General features: G+C 44.4%; 1 protein-coding gene across 1 annotated transcript; it reads left to right on the top strand.

Annotated features, from left to right (window-relative positions):
• Positions 1 to 15,843: 15,843 nt before the first annotated feature.
• On the top strand, positions 15,844 to 21,823 carry LOC140720873 (uncharacterized). The gene is made up of 4 exons (XM_073035724.1): positions 15,844 to 17,430; positions 17,494 to 18,423; positions 19,192 to 21,156; positions 21,311 to 21,823. Exons 1-4 carry the CDS (start codon positions 15,844 to 15,846, stop codon positions 21,389 to 21,391), a joined length of 4,563 nt encoding a protein of 1,520 aa, XP_072891825.1. The 3' UTR covers positions 21,392 to 21,823.
• The last annotated feature ends 1,058 nt before the right edge of the window (positions 21,824 to 22,881 follow it).

Raw genomic sequence — 22,881 nt, 5'->3', positions numbered from 1 at the left:
TGGTATCCCTACATGGCCACTAGAGAGGGAGTTCCTGGGTTATCATTGAATGACAATGCTTGAATGGTGATACATGTAAAAGGAACAGAGTAGAATTCGGGCTTTGGTGCACCTGTTGTCTTTGGCCTTCTGTATTATTCAGAATATTAACTATCATTGCACTGGCCCCTTCACTTTTCTCACATGCCTATTGCTCCCCCCTGGATCCCCTCTCCCTTTTCCTTTGTCCACCTCTCCTGTAGTCCACCCTCCTCTCCCATCAGACTCCTTTCTTCCCAGCCCTTTACGTTTCCTGCCCACCTGGATTCATGAACCACGTTCCAGCTAGTCCTTCCCCCTCCCTCTCACCTTCTTATTCTGACTTCTCCCCTTCTTTTCCAGTCCTGATGAAGGGTCTCGGCCTGAAAGTCGACTCTTTTCTCTCTCTTTTTTTTTTATACAGATGTCACCTCACCTGCTGAGTTCCTTCATAATTTTGTGTGTTGCTTTGGTACACCTGTTGTTTTGGGCCTTCTGTATTAATCAGATCCATTTTATTAAATGTCATCACAACAACTAAACAGATTGCTCAATGCTGAGGCAAATGGAAAAATTTATTATATTTTGACACTTGAGATATGCATATTGTGATGTGAGAGTCTTTTCTTCACACAAGATGAGGTGTGAGAACTCAGCACTGATGGGACAATTTGTAGTGCTTTATTCTGTGCAATGTAATTCCGACACTGAACCACTGAACATCAATAAAACAGCACTGTAAGATATGCATGATAAATATTCATGGAGAAATTACTGAATCTTGAAGTTTGTCTTACCTTTAGGAATACTGCATTTCTTGTGTTCTGTTTCTCTATGTGTTCAATATCATTGTGTTCAAAGGCAATTTGTAGTTGCTAATTAAGAGTTCATAATCAACATTTCCAGAGCATGAGGGATGGAGCTGGAAAATCCAAAGAAAATCCACAGCTTCATGCTGAGAAGATGAAACTCCATACAGATAACATCAAAGTCAGGATCATATGTCAGTCCGTGTGTAATATAGTTTCATGATATATGTATTAGCCTCATTAATTCTCCCAAAATACATCAACCTGTAACTTGTTTGCCCATTTCATCAACACCTGTAGCTTTAGTCTACTCTACACTGTCAACATCTCTGCCAATGTTCATGTCCTCTGCAAACTATGATCATACTCCCTACATCAACAATCAAATCATTTATGTATATTGCAAATAGCAAGAGTCCCATTCCTGAGCCCTGTGGAACACCACTAGTCACAGGCACCCAATTATAAATGCAAATCTCAGTCATTTCTCTATTATTCAGCAAGTTTAGGGTACAATTTCCCAACTTGCGCTACATCCCCTAGGCTCTAATCCCAAATGAGAAAGTTGGAAGACCTTCTAGCTTCATAGAACAAATCCCAGTGCTCTACAAAAATTAATCTTTCCGGCCTCTCATCCATCGGCACTGTTGTCTTCTTTTATACTCACTGTCATGTGGCATAGATAGTAAGTGGGGAAAACATCTGAGAACTGGTGCATTTAATATGCTACAGAGTCACACCATATAGAAACAGGCCACTTGGCCCTCTGACTCTGTGCCAACCACCAGTCCTAGTTAATAGTTGCTGGAGGTGGCAAGAGGAAGCAGCAAAACTATTCCTGAAGCAATTCCTGGCCAACCTGCCCAAGTTATGTCAAAGAAATAAGATGGTCTGAATGAAGACAATGAGCCCAAGAGCATTATCTGTTTCAATTCTATTTGTCGCTACGTTATTATGCTTCAACATTGTTAGGCTGTTTCTAAGGAGTTATTTATCTTTTGGGAAATGAGAGCGGATATTCCTCTGAATTTTCATTTTGATAATTAATAGTTTTAATAATTTCTAACAATGAATTCTTTTGTTGATTCCAATTATAAAAAAATGCAAGTGAGACCTGCATTATATTCTTCTGCCAAATTTGGTTAAGCATTTGTTTTATGGGTGCATACATAACTGATTAATGATTGGAATTTTAAAATGCTGCATATGACTATGAGACAACTTCATGTTATATTATTGATTATCACTGTTTATATTAATAAATAATCAATTGATTTGGTGAATATTATTTTTGTACTTTACCAGTCAGTTATCATATTTATTGCTTAAATTTTCAATCTCTATAGAAATATTTATCAAGCAAAATTATAATTGTAGGAAATTGAACATCTGTGGGGTTTGTTTGTTTTCACTGTGAGCACGAGGGTTTCCCCTGACACTCTGGTATCCTCCCACGTTGCAAATACATGCAGATTACTGGGTTAATTCGACAAAGTAAAGTGCCCTTTGTAGATGGAGCAGTATGATGTGAGTGGGTGGCTGTTGATGGGAAAATAGGAAAATAAAGCATAGTATGTTTTGTTACGGATTCAAGCAACAATAAATATGAGTTAGGCAGGGGTTTTTATAACAAATAACATGTTTATTAAACACTGAAAACAAACCCCCCAAAAGTAAACAAATCACTAACGTAACCGGAAATCAGCTGCTGTGTGGCAGCTTAAACAGTTCTTAAAGCAATGAAGCTTAAACAGTTCTTAAAGCGATGTTGCAAAAAAAAAAAGTTCTTCAAAGTAGTATTGCCAAAAGTTCAAAATGCTCACGGTCCATTTAAGGGAGAGACTTTTTAAGACGATTTAAATTCTCCTTCACGTCGTGTTGTTTCGGTTCCCAAGATCGAACTTTTCCCACGAAGAATTTACGAAACGAAACGACTTAATGGCACTGACCTTTCCTTTACAACACTGTTCCCAATCCTTTCTGATATTTCACAGGGATTAACACGAGAACAGTCAACAAATTCCTTCCGAATAAGGATCAAACAAGGTCGAACCTGTTTCACTGTCGAAATTGATTCTCCTCGATCTTTTATCTCCCGAACTCCGATCTTCACTCTCCACTGAATCTCAACTAGCAGTGTTATAAAGAAACTGCTGGCAATGACCTTTTAAACTTTAGGCATTAGATAAAACTTCATCTTTCAACTAAACTGCGTCATAACATTAAATCATGCAGTGGCATGAAGTCAACATGGCAAATCCAGCCACGAACTGCCCCTCCCCACAGGGAGGGGTCCTCCTTTTATACCCTGTAAAAAAAACTGTCACATGACCTCTACTGGCAGGAAAATGACATCACTCCACCATCACAAGACCATTACCTCAAGTCCAGTATAGCTTCAACCCCAGTCACGTGTCACGTGTACGTAACAGTTTTAATGGTTACTTGTCAGTCTCCATGGTCTCATTTGGCTGAAGGACCTGCTTCCATGGTGTTTGACCAAATATGAAAATATTCAGTCTCAGCAGGTGCAGTACAGTCAGCCCTCCTTATCTGCGAGGGATTGGTTCTGGGACCTCCCGCGAATACCAAAAAACACGGATGCACAATTCCCTCATAAAATGGCATAGTATTTGCATATAACCTACGCACATCCTCCCGTATACTTTAAAACATCTCTAGATTACTTATAATACCTAATACAATGTAAATGCTATGTAAATAGTTGTTATACTGCCTTATTTAGGGAATATTGACAAGAAAAAAAACTGTATATGTTCCTCTCACTCACAACACAAGCAGCGAACGAACAAGACACGAGACGAACAATGATCAAGCAATGAGTAAAACTTGTAATACCTGTACAGTAGTCATTACACTGTCTTGTTTAGGGAATAAGGACCCTTTGGAGGAGGTGCAATAATACTAAAGTCAGGAACTGTGGAGGTTGAGGGCTGAGGATCTTCAAGCATTGAACATCAAGACTTCAGAATAGCAGATGCTTTAGTTAGAACAAACACTAGGAAATCTGCAGATGCTGGAAATTCAAACAACAACACACAAAATGCTGGTGGAACACAGCAGGCCAGACAGCATCTATAAGGAGAAGCACTGTCGACGTTTCGGGCCGAGACCCTTTGTCAGGACTAACTGAAAGGAGAAATACTAAGAGATTTGAAAGTAGTGGAGGGAGGGGGAAATGCAAAATGATAGGAGAAGACTGGAAGGGGTGGGATGAAGCTAAGAGCTGGAAAGGTGATTGGCGAAAGTGATACAGAGCTGGAGAAGGGAAAGGATCATGGGACAGGAGGCCTTGGGAGAAAGAAATGGGGGGAGAGGCACCAGAGGGAGATGGAGAACAGGCAAACAACTAAATATGTCAGGGATGGGGTAAGAAGGGGAGGAGGGGCATTAACAGAAGTTAGAGAAGTCAATGTTCATGCCATGAGGTTGGAGGCTACCCACCTGGTATATAATGTGTTGTTCCTCCAACCTGAGTTTGGATTCATTTTGACAGTAGAGGAGGCCATGAATAGACATATCAGAATGGGAATGGGACGTGGAATTAAAATGTGTGGCCACTGGGAGATCCTGCTTTCTCTGGTGGACCGAGAGTAGGTATTCAGCGAAACAGTCTCCCAGTCTGCATCGGGTCTCACCAATATATAAAAGACCACACCAGGAGCACCGGACGCAGTATACCACACCAGCTGACTCACAGGTGAAGTGTCGCCTCACCTGGAAGGACTGTCTGGGGCCCTGAATGGTGATGAGGGAGGAAGTGTAAGGGCAGGTGTAGCACTTGTTCCACTTACAAGGATAAGTGCCAGGAGGGAGATCGGTGGGAAGGGATGGGGAGGACGAGTGGACAAGGGAGTCGCATAGCGAGAGATTCCTGCGGAAAGCAGAAGGGGGGGAAGGGAAAGATGTGCTTGGTAGTGGGATCCCGTTGGAGGTGACCGAAGTTACAGAGAATTATATGTTGGACTTGGAGGCTGGTGGGGTGTTAAGTGAGGACAAGGGAACCCTATCCTGAGTGGGGTGGCGGGCGGATGGGGTGAGGGCAGACATGCGGGAAATGGGAGAGATGCATTTGAGAGCAGAGTTGATGGTGGAAGAAGGGAAGCCCCTTTGTTTAAAAAAGACATCTCCTTCGTCCTGGAATGAAAAGCCTCATCCTGAGAGCAGTTGCAGTGGAGACGGAGGAATTGTGAGAAGGGGATAGCATTTTTGCAAGAGATAGTCCCTATATACCACCATCCCCTACCGAGATGGTCTCGAAGCTCTTCGCTTCTTTTTGGATTCCAGACCTAACCAATTCCTCTCTACCACCACTCTCCTCCGTCTAGCGGAATTAGTTCTTACTCTCAATAATTTCTCCTTAGGCTGCTCCCACTTCCCCCAAACCCCGCATGGGTCCCAGTTATGCCTGCCTTTTTGTTGGCTTTGTGCAACAGTCCATGTTCCAAGTCTATACGGGTATCCGTCCCCCTCTTTTCCTTTGCTACATCAACGACTGCATTGGTGCTGCCTCCTGCACGCATGCTGAGCCCATCGACTTCATTAACTTTGCCTCCAACTTTCACCCTGCCCTCAAATTTACCTGGTCCATTTCCGACACCTCCCTCCCCTTTCTTGATCTTTCTGTCTCCATCTCTGGAGACAGCTTATCTACTGATATCTACTTTAAGCCTACAGACTCTCACAGCTACCTGGACTATTGCTCTTCCCACCCTGTCTCTTGCAAAAATGCTATCTCCTTCTCAAAATTCCTCCACCTCTGCCGCATCTGCTCTCAAGATGAGGCTTTTCATTCCAGGACGAAGGAGATGTCTTCCTTTTTTAAACAAAGGGGCTTCCCTTCGTCCACCATCAACTCTGCTCTCAAACGTATCTCTCCCATTTCCCACACATATGCCCTCACCCCATCCGCCCTCCACCCCACTTGGGATAAGGTTCCCCTTGTCCTCACTTACCACCCCACCAGCCTCCAGGTCCAACGTTTCATTCTCTGTAACTTCCGCCACCTCCAACGGGATCCCACTACCAAGCACATCTTTCCCTCCGCCCCCTTTCTGCTTTCCGCAGGATCGCTCCCTACACGACTCCCTTGTCCATTCATCCCCCCCTCCCATCTCTTCCCACCGATCTCCTTCCTGGCACTTATCCTTGTAAGCGGAACAAGTGCTACACCTGCCCTTACACTTCCTCCCTCACCACCATTCAGGGCCCCAGACAGTCCTTCCAGGTGAGGCGAAACTTCACCTGTGAGTCGGCTGGTGTGGTATACTGCATCCGGTGCTCCTGGTGTGGCCTTTTATATATTGGTGAGACCCAACGCAGACTGGGAGACTGTTTCGCTGAACACCTATGCTTGGTCCGCCAAAAAAAGCAGGATCTCCCAGTGGCCACACATTTTAATTCCGCGTCCCATTCCCATTCTGATATGTCTATTCATGGCCTCCGCTACTGTCAAAATGAATCCAAACTCAGGTTGGAGGAACAACACCTTATATACTGGCTGGGTAGCCTCCAACCTGATGGCATGAACGTTGACTTCTCTAACTTCCATTAATGCCCCCCCTCCCTTTCTTACCCCATCCCTGACATATTTAGTTGTTTGCCTGTTCTCCATCTCCCTCTGGTGCTTACCCCCTCTCCCCCTTTCTCTTGAGGCATCCCGTCCCATGATCCTTTCCCTTCTCCAGCTCGGTATCACTTTCACCAATCCCCTTGCCAGCTCTTAGCTTCATCCCACCCCCTCCGGTCTTCTCCTATCATTTTGCATTTCCCCCTCTCCCCACTACTTTCAAATCTCTTACTATCTTTCCTTTCAGTTAGTCCTGACGAAGGGTCTCGGCCCGAAACATCAACAGTGCTTCTCCTTATAGATGCTGCTTGGCCTGTTGTGTTCCACCAGCATTTTGTGTGTGTTGTTGCTTTAGTTAGAAACATTGTTCTAGGAAGCTGTCTCTTCTTTTTCTTTGCATTATCAAACAAATCTAGTAGTGGTTGTTGGCATGTCATTATCCCTCCGGTGACTTGGAGGCTTCGTTCCATCGAAGGATCATTGTCAAGGATCATATTCTTTAACACTTGCGCCTGTTGAAAAACATCTTCTTCCAGATCAAGCCCATTTCATCACAATTGAAGACTTGCTCTGGAAGGTAGCCTTTCTCTTCTATGAGTTTCTTGAGCTCCTCTGGGAATGCTGCTGTGGCCTTGGCATTAGCGGATGCCAATTCTCCTGTGATCTTTACATTCTTGAGGCTGTAGTGCTTTACATAGTCAGCCAACCATCCCTTAGCAGCCTTAATCTCTTTTCTCTTGCTCTCATCCACCCTGTCGCTGTAGTGCTCATAGAGATTAAGTGTGTTTTCTCGTATAATTTGGCCATGGATAAAAGGATATGCTTTTGTGATATGCTTCTAATATTTCAACTTTCTCAGCAAGAGATAGCACTTTACGCTCCCTCTTTGCCTTTGCGGAATTGCTTTGACCACCTAATTGCCTTTTAGGAGCCATTTTTTCACAGAACAAAGTAGCGAATGAATGAGACACAAGACGAACAATGCTTGAACAACAAGAGCTGAAAGAGCACTTCCAGGTTTTCCCGATTCGTGGTTGGTTGAATTCGCCCATGTGGAACTTGCAGAGAAGGAGGGCCGACTGTATTATTTCAGAACACCTGTCCTGGATCGAGCACATAAGAGAAATTGCAAAGAAAGCAGGGCAGCGACTTTACTTCCTTAAGAGTCTGTGGAGATTTGGCATGATATCTAGAACTTTTAGTGGATTCAACCCAGTACATCATGGGTTAACCCTTCCCAAACATTGAGCATATAGAACGATAGAACCATAGAACACTACAGCACAGTACAGGCCCTTCAGCCCTCTATGTTGTGCCGACCCATATAATCCTTAAAAAAAAGTACTAAACCCACACTACCCCATAACCCTCCATTTTTCTTTCATCCATGCATCTGTCCAAGATGTTCTTAAATACCCCTAATGTTTTAGCCTCCACCACCATCCTTGGCAAGTCATTCCAGGCACTCACAACCCTCTGTGTAAAAAACTTACCCCTGATGTCTCCCCTAAACTTCCCTCCCTTAATTTTGTACATATGCCCTCTGGTGTTTGCTACTGGTGCCCTGGGAAACAGGTACTGACTATTCACCCTATCTATGCCTCTCATAATCTTGTAAACTTCTATCAAGTCCCCTCTCATTCTTTTACGCTCCAAAGAGAAAAGTCCCAGCTCTGCTAACCATGCTTCATATGACTAGTTCACCAAGCCAGGCAACCTCCTGGTAAATCTCCTCTGTACCCTCTCCATAGCTTCCACATCCTTCCTATAATGAGCTGACCAGAATTGAACACATCTACATGAAACGAGGTTGTAGGAATGCAGCATCCATCATCAGAGACCATCACTACCTAGGATATGCTCTTTTCTTGCTGATGCCATCAAGTAAAAGGTTCAAGAGCCTCAGGACTCGCTCCCCCAGGTTCAAATATTCTTAATACCCCTCAACCATTAGGCCCTTGAATAAAAAGAGATAACTATATACACTTGCCCCATCATTGAAATGTTCTCAGAACTGATTATCTCACTTTAAGGACTCTTTATCTTATTATTTAATATTCTTGTTTTTATTACTGCTTATTTATATTTTCATTTGCACAGTTTGTTGCCTGTTGAATTTTGAAACAATACATTTCAATTACTTGTGATAATTAAACTTGAATCTTGAATGGGAGAAGGATGTTTCTCAATCTTTTAGGTTGATGTTTCAGTTGTATTGGAAGTTTAAGACATTCAGGAAATACAGAAGATAACGTTTTTTTAGTTTTTGAGCCAAAGAAAATAGAATCAGTAGAGAATTAAGGTGGAGATGGCTGGTAGTTCAGAGGAGAGTGTATAGCAACTTTCCCAACTCACAGGACTTAACAAACCATGTTGTTTTCTACAGGACCAACTCTATGAGGTTTATCATCCATAATTTGCAGTCATTTAAGAGCAACTGAATGAAGACTGCTGTTTCCATCAGTTGTTCATACCGGTAACAATAAAAGGAAGCAGTGGGGACACAGGTCAGTTTCAATCACAGGCACTTGTATGCTGAGGTCAGTTCAATTTATGCATTAAATTTGACCCTTTTTCTAACTGACACTTATCATGCTTACAATTTGTATGTGTCATTTGCCTAATTTAGATGATTGCCTTGGTTAACTGAGGGCAGTGAACTAACTAAAAGAAAAGCTGATTGGATTGATTTCCTAAAAGGATGGAATCAAATTGGTTTGAAGATCTCCCTTACACAAAACGAGCTGTTAAATGCTCCAAGTACTGTATCAGCTACATCCTACTTGCTTGATTCATGATCAGCCAATCCTTAATTAAAACTATATCAGTCTTTTTTTAACAGGGAACTCTGTATTATAGCATGATCTTGTCATTATTCAAAGCTAAAATAACCACTATCCTTAAGCAAGTAATGTTGTAATGATTACAACATTTGCAAAAGCAATAAAGATACGTCCCAGCAGTCTATTCAAGGTTAATAAGATGGGACAAACTTTATTTACTTAAGGATTACATTAACACATTCCAAATATAACTCAATTATTTGGGAATATACAGCAGGAAATATCAGCAGGGAAAAATGATTAGCAAAGCATCAAACATATACCTTTGATAATAGTGTGGTAACTTAATAACTTAAACTTGATTCTGAAAAAAGAAAACCTGAATTTCCACTCACTGCCTGGATTCATTTCTACTTACCTGAATCAGAACTGTAAACCTAAAACTATCCTGTATCCATTTGGTAGGGATATGAGCAACCGGACATGAAAAACCTTGACCCATGGCTCTACTGAGAATCCTTCTGCTGTACCCTTGAGGGTCCATCTCTGCTTTATCATCTTTTAGAATATAAAAACAAGTAACTTCCAGAAATCTGGTGTAAACAAAATTAGCTGGAAATATTCAGTAAATTGCACAACATCTGTGAAATGAGAAATTGAATTAATAATTCTGGTCAACATCTTTAATCTAAATAGGGAATAAAGCTGGTTTTAAGATGCTCTGATAGTGGGTAGTTGTTGTGATGGAAAATAACTGGTTCTTTGAGTCTCAACAGCAGAGGCCTGGACACACAAATAACTGGTTCTTTGAGTCTCAACAGCAGAGGCCTGGACACACACAGTTTTAATAATAAGGAATTTATTTACAAGGGGAAGTCAGGTCAACACAAGCAACTACAATACACAGGAAGCGGTGTGGGGACAGGGTACGGTTACACAAACAAAGAACAAGGGAAAAGCACTACAACAGCTATCCCCCTTGACCTTGGATAGCTGCGGCTCTCTTACCAGGACAAACGATAGACCTTCCCAAACATAAATCAATGCACTTACCTCCAATGTGGTGGTCTGTAAGAGAGGGCTAGCCAAGGGCAAGTCTCACCTTTTAAAGCATGGGGCTGGGCGAGATAATCCAATTAAGGTGACCAATAATTTAGGTGTGCATTGATTAGTTGGGAGGGACCAAATGTTGATTGGCATGTGGTGTGTCCTCCGACCAGCCAGGTGGCAGTGCATCTGTCACGTGGCCGGTATCTCTGGATACAGTAGTGGACCAAACAATAGGTGGAAAGCAGAAGAAGTTAGATAACAAAAATCACTGATAGAACAGAAAGTCCAGAGGAGGTGCAAACATCGTATATGAAATTCTATAACAAACTTGGAATAGATAGAGGAAATCTGTAATACCAGTGTTGGGTGTATTAACTAGTGAAGTGTTGAACTTGGTTTGGAAGGCTGAAATCTGTCTCTAACATTTGCATCTAACGTCTGTCTAATCTTCAACACACATTTGTGAATTCCTCAAACTGAAAGCGTTCAAGCACTATTAAAAATATATAAACCATTTAAAATGCACAATATGTGCTAATTGTTAGTTTATTTATATATTTATTGTAATTTATGGCAATTTCTATGCCTTACACTGTATCACTACTGCAAAACAATAAACCTAAAACAGACATCAATGATAACAGACCTGATTCTATTTTAAGAGCAAACACGAGGAAATCTGCAGATGCTGGAAATTCAAACAAGACCACACACAAAATGCTGGTGGAACACAGCAGGCCAGGCAGCATCTATAGGGAGAAGCGCTGTCGACGTTTCAGGCCGAGAAACGTCGACAGCGCTTCTCTCTATAGATGCTGCCTGACCTGCTGCGTTCCACCAGCATTTTGTGTGTGGTGTTGTCTGATTCTATTTTAATGCTTTATGGAATGCCTTTCAAGACATTGTTAAATCATTAGAAGTTTTAAATCAAACTTTTTTTTGGTGAATGTAATTTACCTTATTTTTTCCTTACGCTCTGACAAATGGAGTGAGTCCAAAGCTTATTCCAGGTCTAACATAATGCAGGATCCCTGAGTTGATACCCAAATGCTGAGGAATCACTTCCAGCGGCTTCCAAAACTAGATCAATGACAGAATACACTGCTGGCTAGTGCCTGTTAACAAGTTTGGAATTTTCCCTTTTTGATACTCTCATGCTGATAATTCTGATTTAACAGGGGTAAATAGTGGCAGTTTGCCCTGAAACTGTTGACATTTATCAGGAACACTTTGTCCATATTCCAACTAGTAACTGCTAAATGAATTATGCAAATTTAAGAACAGTACTGAAGATGATGTTCAAAGTTCAAAGTAAAGAACAAAGTACACATATGTCATCATATGCAACCCTGAGATTAATTTTTATTGTGTGCAGACTCAATACATCCAAAATAGAATAATATTCATAACAGAATCAGTGGATGACCATCCATCTAGGGCATTCAACAGGAGTACAGAAGACACGAAACAATGCAAATACAAAAAGAAGAAGAATAAATAATAATATAAATGAGAAAAACAATAAATATAGAGAGTATGAGATGAAGGGTCCTGGAAAGTGAGCTCATTGGTTGTGGGAACATTTCAATGAAGAAACAACACACCCTATGACTCTATAATGTGTTTTTTTTTAATTTTGAGGTGATCCCAGGTATCCATATGTGAGCCAAATCCTAATCCAGCACCAGCAAAGCCAAAACTTCTCCTTCTCTGTTTATCATTTTTCCTGCCCCTCCAGGGAACTTTCTAAATTGCAATAAGTATTCCATTCTCTTCTATACTTACACTTCTAATAAAGAATGGAAATTTTTGAATCTAGATGGAAATGTCTACTCAATGAAACACTGCATGTAGCATATGTCTCTGCTGGTAGAGCTGCTGACTGAGATCTACAGTGACCTGGATTAAATCCATCCTCAAGTATCTATGTGAGGTTCTGCTTCAAAAAGGCAATATCTATAATCAAAGGTCCACATCGCCCTGGTCCATGCTATCTTTTCAAAGCTACAATTGAGCAGGATGTACCGACACTTGAAGTCCCACATCAAAAGGTTGAACATTTCACCCAGAGTTCCTTGATGCCATACCCCTATCACATACTACTTTGATGTCAAGGGTAGTTACTCTCACCTCATCTTTGATATTCAACTCTTGGGTCCATTGCTGAACCAAAATAAACTTCCAATGTTCTACTGTTAAAAATATCCTGACTAGTCGCATCATGGTCTGGTATGGCAATTTGAATGTGCCGGAACATGAGCAGTCCAATACATCATTGGAATATCCTGTCCCACCACTAAAACTATTGACCTGAGTCACTGGCTCAAGAAAGAAACAACTATCATCAAAGATCCTCACTATCCTGACCATACCATCTACTTACTGTTAACATTGTGTAGGAGATACAGTACTTGAAGTTCTATTCCTCCAAAGTTCAAAGAAAATTTATTATCAAAATACATATATGTCACCATATACAACCCTGAGATTTATTTTCTTGCAGGCATATTCAATAAATCTAATAACCATAACAGAATTGGTGACTGTAATTTGGCCCTAGTATACAGTTGAATGAGAAGCTGGGCCAATATGGTCTCTATTTATGTGGTAGAGACGTATGCAATTAAATGATATTATGAAGAACAAGTTTAATGATGACTAGAATAAGAACTAAGACTTTTCTTGGGGGGGGGATAATGACAGTAGAATTAGAGGAAAAATAAAAGTATGAGAAAATTAAAAAAAAATTAACAATGGAAATATCAAATAAAAACAGTTGCAAAATTTAGAGTAACCAAAGTACTAATGAGGATCTGGAAAAAAGAAGGATGGATAGGAAGAAAAATGAAGGTAGCCATAGAGCTGAAAGTGAAGTAAATAGACAATGCGAAAAAATGAAAAAAATTGAAAGATCAGCATCAAAAAGGCAATGAGAATTTATGAAATTAAATTAACATGACATATGAAATAGTAAAAAAATTCAGCAAGAACATAAATGGATAAAAATAACATCTTCTGAATCCTCAGCAATTGAATGGAAAGACTAAATTGACAGGCAGTGTCAAGGAATGACAAACATATTAAATTATTACTTTACCAGGGTCAGCTGGCCATGACTTTTGAAGATGAGATTAGAAATGATGGAACTGTATTTAAAATTAAAAGGAAGAGAAATATTAAATAAATCAATCATCATAGAAATCCTCGATCAGGATGGATTTTCTCTGCAAATCTAAGGAAGAAATAGTGAGACACAACATCACCTAGTGAATACCATATTAGAAAGATTATGAAAACACAAAAGACTGACAATGAGGTAAGCAAATACCTGCATTTAAGGAAGGTGACAGAACATGTCCAGGGAATTATAGACTCGTCAGTTAAGTATTGATTTCAGGGAAAATAATAGAATCCTTAAAAATGAGAAAAAAATGAAAATTGTAACATGTATTAAAATGTCAATATAAATGATAACATAAAGCCTTTGACAAATCTCGTGAATTTCTTGAGATAATTAGAGAGGGTGCAGACAGGGGAAATACAGTGAATGTATTTTCTATAGACTTTCAGAAAGTTTTTCAAAAGACCACGTGTAGTAACTGATGATAGACAGACATACAGTAATGGAAGACAGGGAGTAGTATGGAGGGTTGGTTGGCTGAGAAAAAGAAGGAGGTTAGGGGTAAATTATGGCTACATACAGTAGAATTGTAAGTGGAGGAAATTGGAGCCCAGAATATTCCCATCAATATGCTGGCAATGATGCCACTGTAGTGGACTATATTGCAAATAACATTGAGTCAGAATACAGGAGGGAGATAGATGGCCTAATAATGCGGTGTCATGACAACAAGCTTTCCCTCAATACCAGCAAAACAAAGTAGTTGGACATTAAATTCACTAAGGGTGGGGGGAAGAAGGACAGTGTACATGCTCCTGTCTACATTTAAGGTGCTGATGCCGAGAGTTAGATTTTCAAATTCCTAAGAGTTAACATCACTAATAGCCTGTCATTGTCCACGTTTAGAGAGCATGTCTTATGAGGAACAGTTGAGCAAGCTAGAGCTTTTTGTTTTTGAGTAGATGAGGATGAGAGGAGACTACATAGAGGTGTACAGAATGATAAGACATAGAGATAGAATGGCTAGCCAGCACCTTTTTCCCAGGGTGGCAATGGCTAATAAGAGAGGGCATAATTATAAGGTGATTGGAGAAAAATATCAGGTGGATGTCAGAGGTGTGTGGAACACACTGCTGGAGATGGTGGTTGAGGCAGATACGTTAGAACATATAGGACACTCTTAAGTAGGTACGTGGATGAAAGAACAATGGAGGTTTATGTGGGAAGGAAGTGTTTAGTTTGATTTTGGTGTAGGTTAAAAGGTCAGCACAAGATTGTGGTCCAAAGGGCCTGTTCTGTACTGTACTGATCTATGTTCTATGTTTTTCAAGGCAGTCAGAAGTGTAGACGAAGTCCTTGGAGGGAGCTTGGTTTTTCAATGTACAAAGCTGTGTTCACAACTCTCTGCAGTTTGTAGTAGGATTGAATTGAGAAGTAATGATTAATATGAACCCAATATTACTGTGATTGTATGTGAAGAATTCGGAGGATGTTTTGATGTTCAATAAAGAAAAAACATGGTTGCAAAACTGAAAGCTCACCTGAATGATGATAGATTGCATTTTGTTTTCCCTTCAAAACTTCATATGCTTTTGATGACATAGGCACAGGGAATGCATTTGTTATGGTTAGGAGGAATACCAGAGCTGTTTGTATTGTAGGAAAAGACTGTGGGACTTGAGAGGTTAATGGGTTGCTATAAGCTCCCACTCAGCAGGTGGTATTTGGTGGGGTAGTGGGTTGTCAATGTAGCAGGATGGATGGCGTCGGGACAGGAAACGTAACAATGCAATCGGTCCCAGCTCGTCAACCGTAACGCGTCCTAAATTGTCCTGTGGTAACTGTACCGTGTAGGCATGTAGGGGCACTGTACACTGTACAGGATGTCATTGTTTTAAGAAGATATTTATTGCTCTCATTGTGTTCTAAGGGGATATAGAAAGGGGCCAGGGGCTGTGAGGTGAGAAGCGGAGAGGCAGAGGAGAGAGAGAAGACAAGCAGGTAGACAGAGAGAGGACGACATGCAGTCCGTGGAGAAGGACAACAACTAGCAAGACCAGAAGGAACCCCAGGTGGGGACGAAACATCCCAGGTGAAGACCGCGTTCGCTGGCGTGGGTGCTTCATCACACCTGTTCCTGGCCCCGTATGAGTCGTGTGGGAGTGGGATTAACCACACGTTGATAAGTATTGCTTGTATCGGGACAAGGGCAGTTGCACAGCATACGCGTTGATAAGTGTTGCCTGTATCGGGAAAAGGGCAGTTGCACAGCGTGGGTAGTTAAGTTAAGCCGCTTTCCGCAATGAAGTGTCATGTATGCTAATATTTTACCTTACCAATAAATAAGTGTAATACTGTGATCTGGTGTACAGTCTCATTCTTGTCGCGGATACATTTTCTCTGATACCACGGTCCTGCTTGGTCGGATAACTTTCCGTCCATAACAATTGGCGCTGCGAGCAGGGTATCAGGATGAATTTGTTCCGCCGCAAGAAGGAGGCCACTCCCGAACAGTTCCTTATTCCCGGCTGGACGGATAATTCGGCCGGGTTCGGGATGCTGGCAAATACATTGTCCCAGTTGGGCTCTCCTCTCAGCTGGGAGGATCGCCTGCTACCACGGGAAACCCCTATCGGGGAAAGTGTGGCACGGTTATTGCGAGAGCTGAATTTTCCGAAGCAAAAGGGGTCCCTGACGGATGCTTTTTGGCTGCTGGCCACAGCCCTGAGGCATCAATCAGGAGTGCTATCTGCTAAGAAGAAGGAATTGGGTGAATTAAGGGAGGAAGTTGAAGCCATGCAACAGAGGTGTGCTATGATGGGCGAAGTAGTGCGCACCAGTCAAAATCGGGCTTCTGAGCTGGAAGAAACGGGGGTCAAATTGGCAAGTAGGGCCCTCCAATTGAAACACCAGTTGTATAAGCAAAAGGGATCTATGTCCCCGGATCCCGCCCGAGTAAGGGCAATGTTAGTAAAAGGGGATGACATTGATACCTGGGATGGTGATATCTGGTATGATGATGACGACCGATATCCGGACCAACCATCTTACCCACCGTTCCCGGGCCCTGGCCCGGGAGAGGATACCGCCCAAGCCCAAGCCCGGCCGGCAATGGTCACCACGTATACTTATCCTATCCCCCAGGGTGAGGCGGAGGGAAACGATTTTGATACGGACTATGCTCAGGCCGAGGGCGATGCGCGGGTAAGACCGGGGGAGGCCCCAAACGCGGGTCGAAGGCAGGTACAATATAAGGATTACACCATGAAGGAATTGTCCGGGATGGGCCAGAGGTTCCGGCAGAAAACATCGGAACCTTTGGCGGCTTGGTTATTACGGATATGGGAAGAAGGAGGGGGGCATATCTATCTAACCCCGGAGGAGTTGGTAGGTATGGGGACGTTAGCCACAGACCCTCGCCTTAATCAAGAGTTGCGGGGTCGGAGCGTCGACACTGATTATTTGTTCTATACGATTACTGCAGCCGCCCATAGAGTCTTCCCTTCCGCTATGGATTGGGACCATAAAGTTGCGGATTGGGAGACGGGGGAGGAAGGAGCACAGGTGCTGCGGCAGCAAGCCCTGGCGGCTGCCCTATATGCCCATCGGCTGGGCCAGTGGGCCCATGGGGGAGGGCCAGAGGATGAACTCTTCACCGCTGGTATGCAGACCCGCCTGGTCCGCTCAGCGGCTCCCGCATTACGAGGAGTTGTGTTATCAATAACGGGACCCTTGATCAGGAGCCCTATCGCCCGTGTTATAGGGGCCCTGCAGACCTTGTCTGAAATAGCCACCCCCCGTAGCCGGGCTCGGCCCGTGTCTACGGATCGGCAGAAGAAAGAGGGACCGCCAGGACCGAGTAGGCGAGAACTGTTCCTTTCACTGTTGCAGGCAGGTGTCCGTAAGGAAGAAATAGATGGTAAGCCCACCTCTGTCCTGCATGCATTGTATAAGACCAAAGTGAAGGGAAAGGTGGAGGGAGGACCGGGTCTGAAGAGTAATGATGTGAGCAAGTCGTCCCCTTCCCTTTATCCCAGCTTGGACGATGTGCAACAGCTGGTGCGTAAAACGTTGCAGGAGGAGGCGGCTAAATGGAAGGCACCAGTGCCATGTAAAGAATAGGAGGTTGGCGGGGTCGCCCTGGTGTATCACATCACCACAGAGTGGATAAAGGGTGACCCCAGGCCTTATATACCTGTAATAGTCCACTGGGGAAAGGGGAATGACCAGCGCCATCTAGCCTTGGTTGATACTGGGGCTGAACATACGGTAATACCGGGCAATCCAGATAAGTGGAAAGGACCACCGTACCACATTGAGGGTATGGGAAGAGCTCTGACGAGGGCCCGAGGGATTTCGGTCCGCCTCACTATTGGCAATCATACCCCGGTGGTGCGGCGGGTACTGGTGGCTCCCACTGAAGAATGTATACTGGGTATGAACATCTTAAGAGGGTTACAGTTACAAACCACAAGGGGCGCGTTCACTTTTGGGATAAGGGCTACCAGAGTAATTGTGGGAAAGGCAAGGTGGGAACCGGTCCACATCCCCGCTCCTCTCTCTCCGGTCAGCGTTCCCCAATACCGCATTCCTGGGGGGCATGATGCCATAACCGAGACGGTACAGGCTTTGGTCCAGGAAGGCATTGTGCGACCAGCCACTTCCCCGTTTAATAGCCCAATATGGCCAGTACAGAAGCCAGACGGCTCGTGGCGAATGACGGTCGATTACCGCCGGCTGAATAGAGCGGCTCCCCCATTGGCGGCGGCCGTTCCGGACATAGTAACTATTATTGAAAATATCGCCGCGCAGGAGAACGGGAGTTGGTATGCTGTGATTGACCTGGCCAATGCCTTCTTTAGTATTCCTATTAGCACCGAATCGCAGGATCAATTTGCCTTCATTTGGAAGGGGCGACAGTATACATTTACCCGATTACCTCAGGGTTATCTCCACTCTCCCACCGTATGCCATGGATTGATAGCTCGAGACCTGGCAGAATTTACCACCATACCTAGTATTATTATACACCATTATATTGATGACATTATGGTTCAGGGTTGTGATATGGACACAGTACAAGAGGCCCTGGGATCCCTAACCGCATACCTCACACAACGGGGCTGGGCAGTTAACCCCGCTAAAGTCCAGGGACCAAGTCCCATTCATCAAGATGGCGGCGCGACGACGCAGGGCGCAGCGGCCACTCCAGTAAGGAATATCCGTTATCTGTAAGTAGGGGCCGTGCACAATCCTGATTTGATTGAGACGGATGTGTGAAGCACGGAGGAACATCTGGCGAAACTTCTGACATGCCTGTGCTGCTGACGCTGCTACTGAGCGATCGGAGAGATCTCCAGAGAGGAAGGCCCCGAATCCTCGGCTTTGCCTGTTGCTTGGTGGCCGGAGCCGGGGTTGAAGCACTCGGCAGAGATGGTGCTCGGTGCTCGGTGTCGGAGGGCTGGTCGGAGGCACGAAGTTGTCGGAAGTTTTCGGACGGACTCACAGTTGGCTGTGCTCGGGTGCTTCCAGAGGCTGTATCGGGAAGTTTTGCCACGTTGGAGGTTTCTTCCTTCTGCCATCTGCGTGAGATGATGGGCTATCTGGGACTTTGAGACTTTTTTTTTTACCGTGCCCATGGTCTGCTCTTATCAAATTATGGTATTGCTTTGCACTGTTGTAACTGTATGTTATAATTATGTGGTTTTTTGGTCAGTTAGTCTTGGTCTGTCTTGTGTTTATGTGATATCATACTGGAGGAACATTGAATTTCCCCTTGGGGATGAATAAAGTATCTATCTATCTATCTATCTAAGTCAGTCAGTAGTGTTCCTGGGCATTCAGTGGCATGCGGGAGAGCAAGTCATTCCGGAAAAGGTGCGGCAGAAAATAATTAATATTGCCACCCCCTCTAACAAGACAGACACGCAACGATTCCTTGGGTTACTAGGTTACTGGCGGAGGCATATTCCGCACCTGTCCGGCCTCCTGCGCCCTCTCTATGTGGTCACCCGGAAAAAGGCCCCCTTTGAGTGGGGCGAAGAACAACAGAAGTCGTTTGAAGATGCTAAGCTAGCTGTACAACAAGCGCTGCCTTTGTCTCCAAGGGTACCTGGTGTGCCGTTTGAACTGCAGGTAACCGCCGATGTGGATGCGGCTCACTGGAGCATGTGGCAAAAACAAGCAGGACGGCGAGTTCCTCTGGGCTTTTGGTCAAGGAAGATGCCAGATGCTGCAACATGGTACACCGCTTTTGAGCGACAACTCCTGGCCTGTTACTGGGCGCTGATTGAAACGGAGCGGATGACTGGAGATGCACCTATTGTTCTTCGACCTAGCCTCCCCATTATGAACTGGATCCTATCGGACTCCGCTAACTTAAAGCAAGGGCGAGCCCAACTGTCCTCCATCGTTAAGTGGAAGTGGTACATTCAAGATCGAGCTACCAAGGGACCTGACGGAGTGAGTCGCATACACGAGCTGGTAGCCGAGCAGCCGTTGGAACCGAAACCAGCTGCTGAGAAGACCGATGTATTACCTACCTCACCCGTGAAGTGGGGGCGGCCCTTTGAAGAGCTAACCGACGAAGAAAAGAAACATGCTTGGTTCACCGACGGATCAAGTAAATGGGTGTCCGGCGTGCCGCGATGGCGAGCTGCCGCTTATCATCCTAGTTCTGGGACCGAGCTTACTGAAGAGGGTATGGCCGGCTCCAGTCAGCTCGCTGAGTTGGTGGCAGTCACTTTGCCCCTGGATCACAGTAATGTAGAATCTGATGCTATGGGTCCTAGTGCTGTGGACACTGCTGTGTATTTATATACAGATTCGTGGGCCGTAGCAAATGGACTGACCGTGTGGATGCCTGATTGGGAACGGAACGGCTGGACAGTGCACGGTAAGCCCATATGGGGACAGGAGTTATGGAAGAAGTTGTGGGCAGCTGCGCTGACACGGACCATAACAGTATGGCATGTGGATGCCCACGATAAGCGGCCCACTGAAACGGCAACTCATAATGAGCATGTAGACATGTTAGCCGCGATCCGAAAGATGGACGTGCTGGCTCTGGGTCGCTGGGCTCACGAACAGAGTGGACATAGGGGAGAAAAGGGTACTCGGGAGTGGGCTCAGCGGCATGGGATTGCTCTAACAGGTGACACGGTAAAGGAGCTGGTGCACACTTGTCCTACCTGCCAGGAGGTAAAACCCCGTCGGGTGATGCAAGGCCCTCCTGCTGCAATAAAACGTGGGAAAGCCCCCGCCCGGGTATGGCAAGTGGATTATATTGGCCCCATGCCTGAATGTCGGGGGAAGAAGTATTGTTTGGTCATGGTAGACACATATTCAGGGGTGGTGTTGGCCCGCCCCAGTGCCAGAGCGGATCAAGATTCTACCGTAGCCGGACTTGACTACTTGATATCCCACTACGGTATCCCGGAAGAAATACAATCAGATAATGGGTCCCATTTCACCGGAGGACAAGTAGCCGACTGGGCAGTAGCCCATGGGGTATACTGGGTGTTTCACATACCTTATTATCCACAAGCCTCAGGACTAGTGGAGAGGATGAACGGACTGCTAAAGGAGCAGATCCGGTTGTTGACTCCCAGCCATACACTTAAGGGCTGGTGTATTGTGCTGCAACAAGCAGTAGACCGGTTAAACCAGCGGGTGGGGAAGGGGGGCACCCCGTTGGAGCGCCTGCTTCCCCCTGATGGTAACCAGGCTGGCATTGACATTGAGGAAGACGAGGAAGAAAAAATGGTGTCTGTTGTAGGACAACAGGTATGGGTCCGTTATCCTACATGTGAACGCCTCCCGGGGGAGATAATTGCTGTGGCCCAGGGGAACACCCGTTGGGTGGCTGTGGAAGGGCATGATCGGGTGGAATGTTTAAATACAGAAGCCTGACTAAACGCGAATGATTGTCTGTTTTCAGGATTTTGATGATGCTCTTGTACGGCCTGCTGACCCTCCTTCTTCTCGGATCCAGTACCAGCTCTCGTATCTGGTCTTGTGACGATGGCACCGACCAGCTACACTTACCCGTCGGTGATAGCTGCATGTGTCATGCGAGTGGATGGAGGGTTGACCGGTTAACTTGTAATTGGTACAATGGTTTGTGTTTGTTATTCTGTTCATAATTTTTGTGGCTTTATGTGTTTTTGTGATTAAGCAGGTTATTCAACGCTGTGTAACCCCTCGCCGCCGTTGACGAGTTGGTACCGAGGGGTGGAGTGTATTGTAGGAAAAGACTGTGGGACTTGAGAGGTTAATGGGTTGCTATAAGCTCCCACTCAGCAGGTGGTATTTGGTGGGGTAGTGGGTTGTCAATGTAGCAGGATGGATGGCGTCGGGACAGGAAACGTAACAATGCAATCGGTCCCAGCTCGTCAACCGTAACGCGTCCTAAATTGTCCTGTGGTAACTGTACCGTGTAGGCATGTAGGGGCACTGTACACTGTACAGGATGTCATTGTTTTAAGAAGATATTTATTGCTCTCATTGTGTTCTAAGGGGATATAGAAAGGGGCCAGGGGCTGTGAGGTGAGAAGCGGAGAGGCAGAGGAGAGAGAGAAGACAAGCAGGTAGACAGAGAGAGGACGACATGCAGTCCGTGGAGAAGGACAACAACTAGCAAGACCAGAAGGAACCCCAGGTGGGGACGAAACATCCCAGGTGAAGACCGCGTTCGCTGGCGTGGGTGCTTCATCACACCTGTTCCTGGCCCCGTATGAGTCGTGTGGGAGTGGGATTAACCACACGTTGATAAGTATTGCTTGTATCGGGACAAGGGCAGTTGCACAGCGTACGCGTTGATAAGTGTTGCCTGTATCGGGAAAAGGGCAGTTGCACAGCGGGGGTAGTTAAGTTAAGCCGCTTTCCGCAATGAAGTGTCATGTATGCTAATATTTTACCTTACCAATAAATAAGTGTAATACTGTGATCTGGTGTACAGTCTCATTCTTGTCGCGGATACATTTTCTCTGATACCACGGTCCTGCTTGGTCGGATAACTTTCCGTCCATAACACTGTTCATACAGAGCAAAATATCAAAACACAGAAAGAACTGAAATGATGCTATGAATGAAGATTTAGATGAAGGAACGGCTCCTTCATCGCTGTCAACCTGATCTAGCATTGCTGGTTGGCTGAGTGAGAATCCTTTGCTGTTGAAAGGATGAAAGGGATTAGGAAGTGATCATTGTGAGAGAGGATACCTCAGACTGTTCCAAGTTCAAAGTAAATTTATTATCAAATTATCTAAACCATACTCAACTGGCAGATTCATTTTCTTGTAGGCATCCACATAAAAGTACAGAAATGCAATAGAATCCATGAAAAGTTGCACATAACAAAGGCCAACAAACAACCAATCTGCAAAAGAGGACAAATCATGCAAATAATGAAAAAACTGTAAACAATTAATATTGAGAACATGAGTTGCAGCATCCCCAAAAATGAGTCCACAGGGTATAGAGTCAGTTCATTGCTGTAGCAAGTGAAGC

This window comes from Hemitrygon akajei, chromosome 2 (genome assembly GCF_048418815.1).
Source record: "Hemitrygon akajei chromosome 2, sHemAka1.3, whole genome shotgun sequence".
Lineage (NCBI taxonomy): Eukaryota > Metazoa > Chordata > Chondrichthyes > Myliobatiformes > Dasyatidae > Hemitrygon > Hemitrygon akajei.
This window is presented reverse-complemented; position numbering and strand designations above follow the sequence as displayed.

Excerpts from the sequence above, each read along its gene's own strand:
- LOC140720873 (XM_073035724.1), top strand. The coding sequence starts at position 15,844 with ATGAATTTGTTCCGCCGCAAGAAGGAGGCCACTCCCGAACAGTTCCTT. Across the intron at positions 18,424-19,191 it reads ATTATATTGATGACATTATG|TCAGTAGTGTTCCTGGGCAT; the intron begins GTTCAGGGTTGT and ends TATCTAAGTCAG. Across the intron at positions 21,157-21,310 it reads TGTCTGTTGTAGGACAACAG|GATTTTGATGATGCTCTTGT; the intron begins GTATGGGTCCGT and ends GTCTGTTTTCAG.